This window comes from Cajanus cajan, chromosome 7, assembly GCF_000230855.2.
Source record: "Cajanus cajan strain Asha chromosome 7, NIPB_CcT2T_4, whole genome shotgun sequence".
NCBI classification, from domain to species: Eukaryota; Viridiplantae; Streptophyta; class Magnoliopsida; order Fabales; family Fabaceae; genus Cajanus; species Cajanus cajan.
This window is the reverse complement of record NC_138523.1, coordinates 42,279,402-42,297,300: the sequence shown is the minus strand read 5'-3', so window position 1 is coordinate 42,297,300 and position 17,899 is coordinate 42,279,402. Positions and strand designations below refer to the sequence as shown.

Genomic DNA, 17,899 nt, shown 5'->3' with positions numbered 1-17,899 from the left:
AAATATTTACAATAATATTTTTTCTTTACAAACCCTATTACAAATAATAATAAATTTATTTATTGTAAAAAAAATCAATAACAACTTATATTATATAATTAAAAAAATTATATATAAAACTTATATATTAACTAATAAAATAATATTTTTAATTTAAATAATTTATTTTTTATCCGCGCCCGTCTAGATATTTATTAAAACTCAAGTTATTCCCTCTACTCAACGCTGTATTAAATGTGAAGGAATAACAACATCATCGCCAAGAAAACGGCACACCTATATACCATTTAGTAGCTATATACCAATAATACCATCTCCAAGAAACATTCACTACCATACATTATAATGGCACACTTTATAAAAATTAGTACCATTTAGCATACATCTAAAAAATTAGTAGCTACCAAGGACGGAGCCAAGGGGGGACCTACGGGTGCCACGGCCCCCCCAACAATTTTAATTTTTTTTTATATACATATATATTACTATATGGCACCCTCTATTTTTAATATAAACTCATATTTTTAATATAAACTCATATGTATATTACTATATGGCACCCCCTATATGGCACCCCCAGTATTGAAATCCTGGCTCCGTCCCTGGTAGCTACAACAGGGAACCATTTATTAATAATAATACTATTGTACTTTAAATGATTATTGAAAAGATGGGAAGACCAACATCATTCCTCACTTCATTTTCTGCCACATCTCTAGTGTGAGCAGATATGTGTTCAATTAACATGCTAGCATTGTCTTTAAAATTTATGCTGTTAATGTACCCAAAACATACCTTTGAACTTCACTAATTTTATCATAAAATTAATTCTAAAAATACTTAGAATTTCCTATACGAAGAAATGCGATGAGTAAAGTTTTTCTTGGCCTTGGGTTTAGGATGGTCCATCTGTTGAGAAAATAAATAAATGATATGGATGACCAAGAAACATATAAACCAACTTGTTTCCTTCTTTAAGTTGAGGTTTTTGGTTTTTACTTGTCAACCAAACCTTGTCTTGATATATATACATCTGATTATCCCAACCAACTAGTTGCCTTTGTTGATCTCTTTCCATTCCCATTAGCATGAAGGTGGCAAAGTTGTTGGTTGTGGTCACTCTGGCTCTGCTCTTAGCCACCACTTTCTCAGCAGATCCTGACCTTCTTCAAGACCTCTGTGTTGCCGACTTTGCCTCCGGTACTACATCACTCTACTCACTTCTTCCCTTCTAATTCTATTCACTATATGCATATGCCATTTTCATTCATCATGCATCCAACAACACCAACTGCATGTTTATATATGTTTCGTTTTTAGTTTCCAGGCTTCCTAAACTACGTTCAAAAAGTTAATCTAAAACCACACATGAATAGTTTCTTTGTTTTTTGTTTTCTAAAACAACCTTAGCATAGTCCATAACTCTTGCATATTTGGTAAGTGCAATTGTGCAGGGTAGAGACTTTTCATTCCAAATACAATGATAACAGTGTGATAGAAAACAGGTGTGAACGTGAATGGATTCACATGCAAAGAGGCATCCAAGGTAAATGTCACGGATTTCTTCTCCAACATACTAGCTAAACCAGGAGGCACCCCCAACACCTATGGCTTATCAGTGACAGGAGCCAACGTTGAGAAAGTGGCAGGACTCAACACCCTTGGTGTGTCTCTCGCAAGGATAGACTTTGCCCCTGGTGGCCTCAACCCACCTCACACACACCCACGTGCCACTGAGATAGTGTTTGTGCTTCAAGGTCAACTAGAAGTGGGGTTCATCACCACAGCCAATGAGCTTATGTCAATGATCATCAACGAGGGTGACATATTTGTGTTCCCAAAAGGGTTGGTTCACTTCCAAAACAACAATGCTAATGTTGCTGCTGCTGTCATTTCAGCCTTCAATAGCCAACTTCCAGGGACACAGTCCATAGCTACCACCTTGTTTGCTGCCACGCCATCTGTTCCAGACCATGTCTTGACCAAGACCTTCCAGGTTGGGACCAACGAGGTTCAGGAAATCAAGTCTAGGTTTCCAGTTCCACCTAAGAATTGAAAACACCAAGGTGCTTGTTTCTTTGTCTTGTCAACCATAAATTAGTATGTCGGATAAATGTCAAAATACTCTTCTTAACAATTTTTTTAATACTTCTTTTTTTATTAATAAAAATTTATTACAAATCACAAAATTTGTCTGACTTCTTATTTCACAAGTCTTTCTTATTTAGTAATAAGACTTATAAAAATGTGTGATTTTTAATTAATAATAAAATATTTAAAAGAGTGTTAGTTACATTTTTCAGCATGATTATGTTGTTACGATCAATATTTAAGTAACATTTTTTAAACTTTTTTTCATAAATCGAAAAATATATAGTTATATGTCACGTAAAGATGGATCAAGAATTGATACTAAGACTATGTGATCTTGTAATAATTTCTACTTGTGAAGTACATTTACCCTCTCTTTTAATCTTTTGTTACTTTACAATTCATGGTAGGAACAACTCATATCATGAAGGAGAAGAATGAAAGCAGTGGGGAAGGAATATTCATTTGTTTAATAATTTACATTTGAAAGATGATTGCACGTTTGGTAACTAAATTATCCGTTGTTGATTCGTTATTTCTGGCTTGTTAGTTATTCTTTTTTGATGGAATAGTGTAAGTTACTCCACACCAAGCTCTCACTTTTTTTTTTTTTCTTTTTCTTTTTCTTTCCTATTTACTTTTAAATTACTGAAGCTTCCTTGTACCTACCAGAGCCACTAAATTCAATGTCTCAACGTGTAGGAATTAATGAGGATGGTGCCTAACTTTTTAATGCGTAAGCAAATATAATCATGGAAATAAATAAAGGCATATTCTAGAGTATGGATAGAAGGAAGAAAAAGAAAAAAGAAACTAATAGATATGACAAATAATGTGATAAAAAAAATGAAGAGAAAATGAGTAAAACAATTCTGTAACCATGACTCCACTCAGCTTCAGTCAGTTAGGTAAATGGATCCCACCAGGACTAGTTGATCTACGGTACTTATTTATACCCATCAATACATCTAAATTAATTTCTTTAGTCATGTATTTATTATTTAAAACATTCATTTTAAAATAATTATTGTTTGAAAAATTTTAACTGTTTAAATTATGCATAGCTTTGAAAGAAACTAATTTTTAATTTTTCCACATTTTTATTAAATAAAAAGTTAAACACAATAGGTCCTAAAGTTCTAAATAAATTTAAGGTTTAATTACATTTTTATCTCTCAAAAATTACAATTCTGTGATTTAAGTCATCAAGATTTTAATTGAGCAATTTTAGTTTATCAAACATCATAATTTTTTGATTTTAACTTCTCAAATTTTAATTAAGTAATTTAGTCATTCAAGTATTACAACTAAACAATTTTATTCTCTTAAATATCGCATTTATTTATTTAAGTTACACATATTAATAATAATAAATATATATTATATAATACATAAATGAAAATTATAGTATGTGTAAATTAAATAGGTTAAAATTATATAATTGCGATATTTTTTTAAGCAATATAATTGCAATATTTGAACAATTAAAATCATTCAAATACAATACTTAAAATACTAAAATTATTTAATTAAAATTTGAAATCAAAATTACAAAATCATAATCCTTGAGAAACCAAAATTGTTCACACACACCCACACACTAACTCCATCAATTTTTTGAGAAATTTTAATAAAATTCCTAAACTAAAAAAAATTACAATTAAATTTTAATATATTTATAATTACTATACTTAGATATATAAAATTAGCAAAATTGTCACATTATTTTTCTGACAATTCCAAATCACAAAGGACCTAATTACAAAAATTATGAATAAAAAGTAATTACATTGTTTTACGATTAGATACTTAATTAAAAATCTCCAATAATTTAGAGAGATATTATATTATACCTAAATAAAATTTTAAAAAATTAATAAAATACTAATTTAAATATAAAAAAAAATATGAAAAATGCCTTTTTTATCCTCACTAGTAGAGAAGTTAATAGAAAAAAAAATTAAACAACAGTTAATTTTGATGGAATGAAAAGTTACTTGAAGAAGGAGAAGATTATTAGAAAGTAATTTATAAAAATAAAAATATTTTAAAAATGTATACATGAAAATAGTGTATTACTTTGAAATATTATTATAGATGTAAAGCAACATAAGATAATTATTTTACAAACCAATATTTCTTATTTTACAGCTGCAAATAGAGTACCACAGACACAGGATTAGCAACACCGAAATCTAAAGATAAGATTGGGAGGCAGATCTTGGAAAGAAAGAAACAGTATATTAAAACTTTTCTTGTCTTGCAAATAACATAATAAATTAACATAAACTAAATGACTTAAATTAAAATACATTTTTCATCTAGTAAAGAGAAAATAAAGTTAAAAAAGAACTTTTGAAAGTAAAAATTAAAAATTCTCTCTATTCATTTCCTCTTCAATTCAAATTTAAACTTTTTAATCTTTCCTCTCAAAAAGAGAGGATAACATACTTGATTACTTGGATAAAAATACGGTTACTATTGATGATTCACTATCGCGTTAACCCAAGGATTTCCGTGTAAGCAAACATAAAATCATTAGTACTTTCGTATAGACTATTGCAACTTGTCCCAAAAACCAAAGAAGACTTCTCCAAATGCTAGTAAAGAATCCAATTATAATGGTTTGCTTATAAACAGAATACAATGTGATGGTAAACATAAATAGTTCCACAAACATGTTATCCCTATTACCAACAGTGCGGAGTGTGAATGTGAGTTATGCTCCAAACAGTTGTATGATAAAAAAAAGATTACTTCAATTCAATCATGTCTGCTGCCTGCCATCAGGGATTGCAAATAGCACGATTGGTTGTGAAAACCGAACGAAGGGTACATCACACCTGAAATATCCCTTTCTCTCCAGTTGCAATATATCTCCACGCTGAAGATTTCGCATGTTGGAGTCCCCATATGCTGAAATCTCCTTTTTGGTACATGGGTTAACCACGTCAATGAAATCCTCCCCTTCTTCAAGCTGCAACCAAACCAAGAGTAACATAATGTATTTATGACACATTTATTGGGTGTTGTGACAGTGATTGCATGTAAAGTTGGGTCAGTGCTAAACCAACTACTGATTTGAGTTTCACAAGCAAGCAAGCAAGGTTGAAGTTTTCATAGAAAAAGAGATGAAAGGAGCATCGAACTAAGGATTTGTTAAGTAAGCATGATAATGATGACATATCAAACTGATAAATTCTTGTTAAGTTTATCATTTTATTGCAAGCTGCACAAGTGCCCACAAAATACCTGATCGTATAGACAAATATCCACTTTGATAAAAGTGTTATTTTTTCCTCAAGGGAGTAGTAATCACGTATCCTGTGTTTTGGAATCCATTTGAAATGTTATAGGCAGATGTTCAAACATTCCAAAGCAATAAGTTGAGAAGTAAAATATTGTAGCTTTTCCGTTCAATGGCCATTTGCCCAATTCAAACGGTTAACCAAACACACACTACGCAGTAGCAGCTATGAATGGTGATGGTAGTGTATAGCAGTATAGGTCCATCTGGTGGTGGTGATGAGAGGAGGGGGGAAGGGGGAATCATGTTTAATTTTATCCTATCAAATTTTAACCTAACCCGGGTTAAGAGTAACAAGGAAGACACAATAAAAAGTATCATCTGGATATTATTCTGTACATGCACCACAAATTTTACAAGGCCAAATAAGATAGCTTATCCTATACTGTCAATTTTTAGCCAACGTGGCAAACAGGCCTGAGTGCTCTAGAAAATTGAAAATGACCGTAGCCTAAGACACAGGATACAGCAAATCACATAAAAAGTGTCTTTCATAGGGCACTTTTTAGAAGTAACGTCGCAGCCAAATGTTCATAGATTCATCTGATAAACAGTGAAAAGCAACATGTAAACAATGTGACATTTTTGTAATTAAAACTTCAAAAGTAAAAACAACAATAACAACAAAAGCCATTGGGTTCGATTAAAATTAAAAGCAGAAAAAAAAATAATAACATAAAACATTTTCTCCAAACCAAACAGCACCACCATATATTTTCCTTAGAAATAACAGAGGGTGAACACATACCTTTTTCTTTGTAATTAGATAATCAAACTCCACCAATGTCAGGCTAACTAGTTCATTTATGTTAGGTAGCCAAGTGAGTTTCAATTTTGTGGTCTTCACAGATCCTTCAAGATGCAAAACACCACACAACCCCGTGATATTTCCATCTTGGTCCTTCACTATTTCCTTCACTATGGCATTTCCCCAATCCATCAACGTTACTTCCTCACCGGCTGATATAGACTCTGCATCAGCATGGTCAATCCATATGCTTTTAGTATATGATGTAGCTTTAACTCCAGCAGCTTCATATTTCTTGTGCCGAGGTATGATGCGGACAAATAGTTTCTCAGGACCATCAGTGAGGGTCAACAACACACGTCTATCTGCGATGACAGCAGTGTGTCTGGGACAGACAGGGTCAATAATCTTCTTATTAATAGTCCAAAGCTTGTCCCATTCCATGAGATTGAGATTTTTAGATGCCCCCTGTACCAGTATCAGATAAGAGTAATCATCATTCTCTAGCACAGAAAAAATTAAAAGCACAACCATTGATAAACACATTCTACTTATCATTTCCAATATGTTAGAGTGTATTTTTTTTCTTTTCTTTTTAAATAAATAAAAGAAAAACTTTTTACGTACTTGCTCAACAATAAACTGTATCAGCGCTTCAATTTTCAAACCTCTACGCACGATTCCTTGTACTGTAGGAAATCGTGCATCATCCCATCCATCAACTTTTCCATTTTGTACAAACCATAGAAGCTTCCGTTTGCTGAGAAGAGTGTAAACCATATTCAACCGGCTGAATTCATAGATGAGAACTTTTCTAACACCCATGTCCTCTTGAATCCGGTAATACTGAGCATTGCGATCATGGTATTCACTCGACCGAAGGGCATGTGTGATTCCTTCTCTAGCATCAACATATGGACAGGCAAAATCATAAGTTGGATACACTTTATACTTGGACCCAATTCTATGATGAGGCATTGGATTGCAACGATAATAAACAGGATCTCGAAGTGATTTGTTTGGGTCCTGCATATCCAACTTGCCACGAACACAACACTGCAAGCCCCTCTCTGTTCCTGCAATCATTTCCTTCCATAATTTTATATTCTCCTCTACACTATTATTTCTGCATTTAGATTCTATGCCATCCATTCTCTCCTTTTGCATTTGTTCACGTGGAGTGTCATCAACATATGCTTTACCCTGGTGAATTAATTTTTCAGCCAGTTCCATTAACTCAGGGAAGTAATCTGATGTATATGTAATTTGTTCATACTTGATACCCAATGTTTCAATATCTTTCACCAAGTTGTCGACAAATTCATTGCTTTCTTTAGCAGGATTGGTATCATCAAAACGCACGATAACCTGGCCCTGGTACCGCTCAGCAAAATATTTATTCAACAGTGCTGCTTTTGAGTGTCCAATATGAAGATAGCCACTTGGTTCAGGTGCAAATCGCAAGCGAACTTTTCCAACTTCAGCATCTGGAAGATCTATTTCTGCTGAAGGTTTGCTTCCTCCTTTGTTGTTCCCGGATACGTGCCCATCCACATTTTTCACTTTATCAGTGATTACTGACTGGTCTTTTGACTTGGTCACCGTTGGCTCTCCCAATCCTTTTTTGCCAACATATGCTGATGTGACTTCATTTAGGGCAGTACCATGTTCTGTCACTATTGAATTGAACCACCGTGCAAGATTTGGATATTTCTTTGACTTCCTTAGACTTTCCCATCTCTTCCCAGAACCTGCAAAAGCATATCACACAGAATATATTTGAATTGTGGGTGATAATAATGGACAACAAGGTACACAGAATAAAGGCCAATAAACCTATAGGCCATTGGCTGCCAAACTAACATTATAAAAATAGAGAAACAGAAGATAGAGTATTTTTTTTTGCACACACTGCCATAGCATATATAAAACTATCAACCATGATAGAGTCTTTTCGTCCAAAAAAAACATAAGAAAGCTACACAGTTAACCCAGTGGGTCCTGCATAGATTGATAAACCTAGTTTGTTGACATGGATACAATAAAGCAATAACCCCAAAGTGCAATCAAAAACAATGATTTACTCTTCCATAGACAAGCTGTGCAAAAGTGACCTAGCAGTACCATGATACAGGTTGAATAGAAATCATTAAAAAAAAAAAACTTTACCTGCAAGACCTGCCCAGATTGCAAGGTCTGCAATTGACAATGAATAACCAACCAAAAATGTACGCTTCTCCAGGTACTCATCTATATATTTGCACCCATTCTCAAAAGCAGGGCCCGATGAGAGGATAGTAGCATACTCCAGCCATTCATCAGCCTAAAAGAGCAGAAGGGAAATGAGGAAAACAGATGATATAGTGAGTTCACAACTAGAAGCAAAGGGCAACGCATGAAAGAACTATTAGGAAAACAGTTCAAATATTATTCTTCAGCAGCATTCTATATTTGTCATGAAAAATATTCAACCTTTCATTTACACTAAACATCTTGGAGGACTCTACGCATTATGATACTATGTTACATTAGGAAAATGACCTGGCTAGATTCAAATGCATTTTGCCCATAGAAATTGGCAGCTCGCCCAATATAACGTAGAAGAACATGTGCCCCGTGCAACTCTAGCCTGCAAAGTAAATGCATTGATCAACTAATCATAGATAGTAGACATGGTTGTCCTGCTTATTGGGGAATTTGGAACTAACAATCACATAAAACCCTTTTTTCCCTTTAATTTATAGAATGTCGGTAATCCATTTGAAAGGGTAGCCATACGGAAATGAAATTTATATAATAAATATAAAACTTAAAATCCACATCACATTACATCAAAAACATAAAATATTTTCTGGATGATTCCCAAAATGTCGATCCTGCATATACGGGGAGCTTAAAAAATCATTTTTTTGACAAAATAATTGGCAGTCAACTAGTATCAAAAATGAGTTTGGACGCACGCATGCACTTGGATGTCGCTAACTTTTGGTTTATTTTGAATCATTTAACCAGTTTTGCTAGTTGTTAGACTAAGAAATGAACTTTGGGAGGCGAAAAGATGAAGACTTTGGACTAATAAACAAATAAAAAGGGGATCGGACACGTACCCATCAGAGAAGATAAATGTGGGAGATGAGTCAGGGGGGAGAGAGGTATCAATGGAGGGAGAGATGCCGGCGAGCTTGGCGGTGGCGATTACCGGTAACGGAGGAGAAGATGCGGCGAAAGCAAAGGTTTGGATGTCCATGCTATGCTAAATTAACACCCAAGACACGGCACACAATTTTGAACAGGAAGCTACTTGGGTGGTTGGAGGCAGAGTGAAAAAGAAGGGGCATTAGGGTTTCAGGGATAACTTGGTAAAAAAAAGAAAAATAGAAAGAAAAAAAAAACCCTTTTATACTATTTTTTTTCGTTTACTTTCTCATGAACGATTTGTTCTCAGAACGACCAGGGGCGGAATCTTTTATGATAGGGGGAGCCATGCCCAAACATTTTCCGAAATTAAGTATTCGTATTATATATATTGTTAATCATTTATATATTGTTAGTGTAAAGTTTTTTATACTAGTAATTAATTATATCTTTTAAATTATTTTATATTATTTTTATTTTATTAAATAAGTAAATGATATGATATTATTAAAATATATAATTAGTTGTTAATGTAAAAAAAATTATATTAATAATGTACAAGTGATTAACTCTTTTATATATAAATATAATGACATCAAAACATTTTGTAATGTAATTACATGTTTATGTATATTATGTCAGTCATGTTGAGAGGAATGAAAAAGAAAAGAGATAAAAATGTGAAACGAAATAAGTGAGTAAAATTTTTGAAAAGTAATTCAATCTTAATAAAAATGAAGATTGGTTAAATGTTTGGTATTTCTTTTATAATATGTATGTAATGCACTTACATGTTTTTATATGTATTTTATTAGTAAGATTAAGATCTATCGTACTTTTATATATTTTATTTAAATAAAAAAAAATGGAAGAAAAAATAGATGAAAAGGTGAAATGAAATAACTGAGCGAAAGTTTTGAATAAATCAGTCTTAATGAAAATGCGGATCAAAAAATAGTTCAAGAATTTGTATTTTTTTTATAATATGTATGTATAGATACATTAGAGGGAAAAAGACATTTCATATCTTTCAAAAAAATTTAAAGTAAAAATAAATAAAATAGATAATAAAATAAGTAGTTAATTAGAGAATGTGAAAATTTTGAAGAGTGAATTTTAGGAAGGAGAGAAGATGGAGAATAAAAATTAAATAGAAATTTTGATAATAATGGTGTAAAAGTGGTCTTTATTTTTAACATACATTAATTAGCTTCTAGCAATGGTGGTTGCAATTGTCAATAAAGATGAAGGAGTCAATAAATGTTATTATGAAAGCAAACTTCTAACCCCAAGTGTGTAGTTCAGCGGTAGGGGTTGATTCACGCTTAAGCAAGGTCAAGAGTTTGAATCCTGCCTTATGTATGCAACCGCGTTAAATGTTGGGGCCAGCTATCCCACCCTTTGAAGTGCCTCCAACGTAGCGAAGAGATTAGTCACTGCTATCGGCGGTGGATACTCCAGGGACGAACAAAAAAAAAATAAAAACAAACTTCTGATAAGTCATTATAAAGGAAGATGATCTGCATATTGATTTCGTCCTCACCGATGACATTGAGGATAAGAGTTGTTGGAATAGTGTCAGAAATAATTTGCAAATTGATAAATTTTGATGGACAAATTTTCCCAATCCAAGGAAATCTATTTTAATATTCTATTGGAAAAACTCATAATTCTCCTAGGGTTAATGGAAAAGTCATGTTTAATTAAGTCATTGTAGTCACAATTGTGGACCAAAGGAAAAACCATGTCCAAAACTTGTGTTTTCATTTGGAGGTAAACCCATTTTGAGAAAGATTTTTACATCAAACAATTCACATTAGATTATCTACAAACAACATCATTTGAGGTTGAAACCCACTTGCATCGCTTATCAAAGCAACATCACCAACTTCTTTTTATTCATGTCTATCATAGGAAAATGTTTTGTGCACAACAACAAATAAAAGAGTTAATTATAATTTTATTTATTTTTAAATAAAATATCAAATAATTTATTAAAAAATTAGTGCTATGTAGCATGGTTGACCAGTGAACCATATGAGTATGTTCTCCATTATAGAATTCGCCAAGAATCATGTAATCTTTAGTAAAATAATGTTATGTAACTTGTTTAATTATGATAGTTATATTTATGTTTGCTTTTATATTCCTTAAATTTTGGCATTGTTGTATAAATATGTCATGTGTTAGTTCATCTCCAATAAATTTTTTTAACAACGTTCTTAAAAATACGAACCAACTTTTATTAATTTTATGTTAACATGCATAACTTAATATAAAGACACTTTATTGTTTCCAATTAAATAAAAAAATGAGTTTCATAAAGTAATTAAAAACTTAAGTTACATCTTTTTCATTGGAAAAAAAAATTCAAATGTGAGTTTCATAAAGTGAATTATGTTTTATAATTGCAAAACTTAATTTCACAAAAAGTTGTTTTTCAATAAACGTAAAGGGGAGTTTCATACTCGCTATCGTCTTTGTTTAATTATAGGCAATAAAACTCCATTTCTCGTATGATTATTTGTTAAAATTACAACATCTAACAAATTTGCAAAACATTCACACTAGAGTCCTATTGTATATGCTAATTTTAGGGTTTATGTTTCACAACATTAAGAGTACACAATTTTTTAACCTTTAAAATATGCGATGACAAACCATCGGACATTGAAGTACAAATATTTTTGTTGATATAATTTGTGTTTATTTCTTTAAACCTCATCAAATAACAATAAATTATGTATTTCTCTTGAAAACTTATTAATAATTATATCATTAGGCTTTTGAACATCGAGTATTAGTATGATCTTATATTTCATATAAGTTGCATTACACATGACATTTTAAGAAGAAAAATATATCCATAATAAGTTTGTATATTTAACTTCACCCTTACAATGTTGCAATTTGGTGAATTTTTTTTACCATGTCATCACATAGGTTGAATACCATCTCTAATACTTGTGAGCTATTTAGCAAAATTATGATATTGTAATGATTACATGATTTGTAGCAAATATAAGACTTAGATAATAGATCATAAATGAGATTTAATTACAATGTACAAATATTTGTAACTTAGTATAATTTTAAAAAATAAGAAGTACCTGACAAAAACTTTTCATCAATATCACGACTTTCTCTCAAATGGAGTATTATAGAATTAGGGTAAATGAAAATATTATAATAACTTATTTATATATGATTAATATATTTTTGTTTATTCATTATTTAAATTATTTTTTTAGCATGTGTAATATACATGGTAAATATTTACTTTATACAACTAAAAGTAAATTATAATAAACAAATAATTATTAAAAGTTATAATAAATAAATAATTTTAAATATATAAATTACACTATAATTAAATTTTACAATAAAAAATATTTGTGTATATGTTAATTATTTATATTTACAGTAAAAATATTTTTATTTATTGATATATTTTTTTAAAAATTCAATATAAATCTAAAAATATAAAAGATAAATTTAAAGAAATGATAAGGTTGAGAAAAATACCTAAAATCTCTATTATCGAAGAAAATCAACTAAGAATGTTCGTGCTGAAAAATAATCTTTAAACGTTTATGATAATTATATATGTGTGTACGAGGAGGATTATATTACGTGCGTGTTTGGTTTGGATTATTAAACTCAAGTTTTCCTTTTTTTACTACGTCCGATTCTAAATTTACAGAGAAGTAACTATTTTCTACTTCAGTCTAAACGTGAAAAATCACGTCTCACAACTGATACAAACACGCTATACATATATCGAGTTATAACTTTTTTTATATAACTATTATATTATGAGAGTATTTTTATATATTTTTAACAACTCATTTAATTTAATATATTATTTAATTTTATTTTTATATTAAATTTCAATATTTATAAATTTACAAATAATTTTGTTAATGTTTTAATAATTTTATATCATAGTAAAAATTATTTACCAAAAATTTAAAATATAACTAATATGATTTTTTTACTTATTATGAAATTTAATTAAAATATAATTTATAAATTTAACATATTAATTTATTATGAAATTTAATTATATAAAATAAATATTTATCGTATAGATCCCAAGTTAAAATACTAATTTACAATAAATAAATAGAATAATGTAGTATAATTTCGTAAAATTATAAAAGTCTTTTTGATCAGAAATCACGAGTTTTGTGAAAGTGAATAAGTTGGGGTTTTGGTTACTTACACCGTCTTCTCTGCCGCGCGAGCCACCTAGGGTTTCTAACATCACTGTAACAGAAACCATGGCGACTGTGGTGCCAACCTCCGAAGAAGACGCTGCACTCTCCGTCGTTCGATTCGCCTCCGAACTTGCCTGGGCCGATGCCGGTCCTGAGGTCATTTTCTTCTTCTTCTTTCTTATCTCTATGTCTCTGCCCCCAAACCTTTTTTCTTAGTTATAATTGTGTGCGGTTCGGTTACTTTGCTTATTTGTTGGTTTCGCTACATTCACAATGCGCCGTGTATCATCTGAGTTGAAATGCTTGTGGAAATTAAAATTGAATATGAATTTGTAAAACTCGGTGACTCTAGATAGAATATTCAAGTTTTGGTCTGTTCGTGAGAACTCGTTGTGTGTCGTCTTTTTTTCTTCTAGAAGTTTTCGAGATTCATGTCGATGTTCAGAAAATGTAAGGGAGGGAATGATATATATTAGTCAGATTCGTTTCGTAGGTTGTATGGAAGAGAGGGTGGATGCGAGAGATGTTGATTAAAAACACTGGGAATAGTATTTTTCGTGTGTGTATTTTTAGGGTTTATTGGTGCTAGATTATTTCTTCTACTGCTGCTCCTTACACCCTTGCATCTTGTTATATTTGAGCGAATTGTTGTTTTCTTGTTTTAATTTGGTGTTTGTAAGTTGTATTATTCATGAATTTGGTGCTTCCCATCTTGGTTTGTCAGGTTGCTGAGCCGCAAGTTAGCAGACTCTGCATGGAGGCAGAAGAGTTCATTGTTATGGGAAAGTGGTTGGAGCTAGCATCATTGATGATTACCTCTGCTGAATTGATTTTCTCAAAGGTTTCCGAAAAAGGTAGAATGCTATTTTTTTCTTCTTCTTGATCTCAGTTATATACTGCTTTTGGTGTTGTATTCCTTTTGCATTTTGACCTAGCTCCAATTTCATTGATGAAGAACGTGAATTCTATTTCATCGTGCAATCAGCTGTGCTGGATCCTTTACCAACTCTGCTAGTTTGGTTGGTTATGGCATTGTTGACTGTGATATTCTTTCAGCCCTTTTTGTTGATTATGCTTCATTTGTGGCTTCCTTCTTGACTGTTGCATTTCCCACGTTCTTGTTTAGAATCCAACTTGGTGTTGCATCGAGAACTTCTCAGGGTACTAGGATGTGCCATTAATGTTACCAGCTGAATGTTAGTGTGCTAACAAGTTCTGTTATTTCTTATACCAGATATAGAGTCTGTCTTCACTATCATCTGTAATCTTGTTACAAAGACTGAGAATCCAGATGAAGTGATGGAGATTGTAAAAGTTATAACTGCAAAATTACTTCAGCAGCCAAATGAAAAGCCTGCTGCCCGATTGAAAATGTAATATCACGTGCTATTTCGATTAAAAATTCTGGTAATGCCTGCTATTGTGACTATTTATATTATTGATTATTGATGTTAAAATATCTTCTCTTTTCTTTACAGTTTGATCAATCTATACAATCTTTTGGAGACTCCATACTGCCAGTTTTATGTATACATGAAGGTACTGAATTTAGCTGTTGATGGGAAAGTCACAGAATACATTATACCTTCGTTCAAAAAGATTGATAACTTCTTGAAAGACTGGAAGATTGGGATACCAGAACAGAGAGAACTCTTTCTTGCTATCTCTAATATTTTGAAGGAAAATAAAAGGTATAGCAAAAGTAAATTCTTGTCAGCATCAATTTTATGTATGTTCCCTTTACCTCTTTTGAGAGTGGGCGAACACCTTAAATTTCTTCCCATTTGCACTTCCCCCTTGAGACTACAATCTTCTATCCATCTTTCAATTTCATTCTTTTAATACCAAAACAGTAATTAGTATTGCATCTCATTTTATCGCAGCATGTCAAAGGATGCTTTTAAGTTCCTGACCAGTTATCTGTCAACTTTTATCGGAGAAGATGCACAAGTTTTGAGTGAAGCCAAAGAGGAGGCTGCCCGGGCAATTGTGGAATTTGTGAGGGCACCTGACATATTTCAGGTACTTTATCGAATTCTAATTACAATGTTTGAAAGATTGCATGATTTTACAGTTTCAGCTTGGTACATTGTTCAATTATTTTAGGAGTTATTGTTGTCAATAGTAAAATCCTCACCTGTTATTTTGATTGCCTCCTTTGCTTTGACAGTGCTTGACTTTCTGGTCTGTCTATCTGTGTGTATATTAGTCATAAAAGTATGAAACAGTTAATCATGGCAATTTATTGCATAGTACTAAAACCCATAAGGTGATAGGGATGCTTTCTTGTTCTCACTGGTCATCTCTATTTATAAATTAAAACTTGTCTTTTGGTTTTCTAATATCTCCTTCTCGTTATAAATTTTACTCTTAGATATCTAAGTTCACTACGTTTGATGCCATTTTTGGCTTAGATTGCTGTAAATTCTGAAAAATCATTCACTATGTTGATTGTCATGTTGTAGTGTGATTTACTAGACTTGCCTGCTGTTGGACAACTAGAGAAGGATGCCAAATATGGTCTGTTATATCAGCTTCTTAAGATTTTTCTTACCCAGAGGCTGGATGCATACCTAGACTATCATGCTGCAAACTCCACCTTGTTGAAAAGTTATGGTAAACACTGTTCCTGAATGATATCATTTATCAATAGTTGCATATACACTGCTCTGTTCTAGTATATGTTACTATAAAAATGTTATGGTGTTTTTAGGCCTTGTGCATGAAGAATGCATTGCCAAAATGAGGCTGATGTCCTTGGTGGATCTTAGCTCTGATGGATCTGGCCAAATTCCATATGAACTTATTAAGGACACACTTCGGGTAAATTTGTGTTCGATTTCTATGCTTTTGTTTGTGTTCTTTCTAGCGTAATTGAAATTTTGTAACGTTGCTTCCAGATCAATGATGATGAGGTGGAACTATGGGTGGTTAGAGCAATAACTGCCAAGTTAATTGACTGTAAGATGGATCAAATGAATCAAGTAGTAGTTGTTAGGTATGTTCTGACTCAATATGTCATCCCTCTGCACCCTACTGTCTTTCTTACTCTGGGCATATGGACATGAACCTGTTGACCATAACTATTTTTTTCAGCAACATATACCCGTGTGTTAAAAATTCATTTATCTGTTGTACCTGATTTAATGCAAGTATTAATTGTGCAGTCATCCTACCGATCGTGTGTTTGGTCAGCACCAGTGGCAAGAACTTCGAACAAAGCTAGTGACATGGAGGGTAAAGAATTTCTTGTCTACAATTTTCAGAATTACAATTACATACGTCTCAATGCATAACAATGTTTATATTAGTCCTACTTTTATACAGCCATACACTTAATATGAGCTGAATTCATTAAATTTAATTTTAAAGTAAAAGAACTACTTCAGTTATTTTTTGCTAATAAGAATTTCAACCAATAACTGCCTTGAATTTATGGCCTTTAATATCATGATCAATATTTGATTTTGAAATTTCAAAAGCCTGTCTATTTTGAATTAAGCTCCATATTGAATGCTTTATGTGTTGGGTATGTAATAGATTATGTTGGGAGAGAAATACCTATCTTGTGTGAGTTCATGGTTCTTGATGGAGATTAGTTACTATTGGTTTATCAATACCATGGTTACCAAAAAATAAAATATTGAATACTTTAAGACTGTTTTATAAATAAGAATATTACTATTGGTAGGGAATACAATTTAAATTGTTATTTCCTAAAAGTTTTTTTGTTGTCATGTTTGCTTCTGCTTATCTAGTTTTTCACAATAGATCGTTATTATGCCATTCTTTCTTAAGGATGGTGGTGCACTTTTACGATGAAATGTCATTGCTTCAACCCTAGTAACAGGTTTTTGATTTGGTACGATTTTTAATTTCTTGTTTCCTATTTCTAGGGAAATATTGCGAATGTTATCAGTACCATTCAGGCCAACAAAATAACGGAGGATGGGTCCCAGGCAGCCCAAGGTTTGGTAATTCGGTGAGGACGTTTTTTGACTGGAGTAATTATCTGAAGTATTTAGATTTTATCAAGGTGGAATTTTTGAATCTGAATCAGAGGAAAAGATTGTAATTTGTTTTATTACAATTTTGACAGAGAAGCCATTTTAATTGAACTTTTTCCATTTGTATGTTATGTTGACCTGCCTTACAACTGCGTTGAGTATAATATACTTGTGGACTGTGGTCTTAGAAATCAATATACTGCTTTTTTGAAGTTGTGTTACTAAAGAACTGTGCGGTAGGTAAGGTCATGGATCTTTTACCGTGTTAGTTTTATAGGTATAGCATCGTAGCTAGCGTGAGTCGAATGTGTGCTCTTGGCTTCTCATCAGTTGAGTTTAAAATACCTTTTTTGCTGAATAGCTCTTGCGAAGATGGTACATTTTTGCTGTT

General features: G+C 31.9%; 3 protein-coding genes across 3 annotated transcripts; 2 read left to right on the top strand and 1 right to left on the bottom strand.

The window, feature by feature from the left end:
- The first annotated feature begins 953 nt into the window (after positions 1-953).
- LOC109809521 (germin-like protein subfamily 2 member 4) lies at positions 954-2,683 on the top strand. Its single transcript, XM_020372855.2, has 3 exons — positions 954-1,200; positions 1,506-2,066; positions 2,502-2,683. The coding sequence occupies exons 1-2, from the start codon at positions 1,089-1,091 to the stop codon at positions 2,054-2,056; spliced, it is 663 nt and encodes a 220-aa protein (XP_020228444.1). The 5' UTR covers positions 954-1,088; the 3' UTR covers positions 2,057-2,066; positions 2,502-2,683.
- Positions 2,684-4,689: 2,006 nt separating this feature from the next.
- LOC109808271 (Glutamyl/glutaminyl-tRNA synthetase, class Ic) lies at positions 4,690-9,571 on the bottom strand. The gene is made up of 6 exons (XM_020371185.3): positions 9,254-9,571; positions 8,688-8,775; positions 8,316-8,469; positions 6,774-7,897; positions 6,147-6,614; positions 4,690-5,068 (listed from the first exon to the last, which is right to left on the bottom strand). Exons 1-6 carry the CDS (start codon positions 9,391-9,393, stop codon positions 4,859-4,861), a joined length of 2,184 nt encoding a protein of 727 aa, XP_020226774.1. The 5' UTR covers positions 9,394-9,571; the 3' UTR covers positions 4,690-4,858.
- A 3,898-nt stretch (positions 9,572-13,469) lies between these two features.
- On the top strand, positions 13,470-17,720 carry LOC109809966 (uncharacterized). Its single transcript, XM_020373398.3, has 10 exons — positions 13,470-13,657; positions 14,226-14,355; positions 14,736-14,874; positions 14,980-15,192; positions 15,385-15,523; positions 15,967-16,117; positions 16,215-16,324; positions 16,402-16,499; positions 16,669-16,738; positions 17,398-17,720. The coding sequence occupies exons 1-10, from the start codon at positions 13,565-13,567 to the stop codon at positions 17,485-17,487; spliced, it is 1,233 nt and encodes a 410-aa protein (XP_020228987.1). The 5' UTR covers positions 13,470-13,564; the 3' UTR covers positions 17,488-17,720.
- The last annotated feature ends 179 nt before the right edge of the window (positions 17,721-17,899 follow it).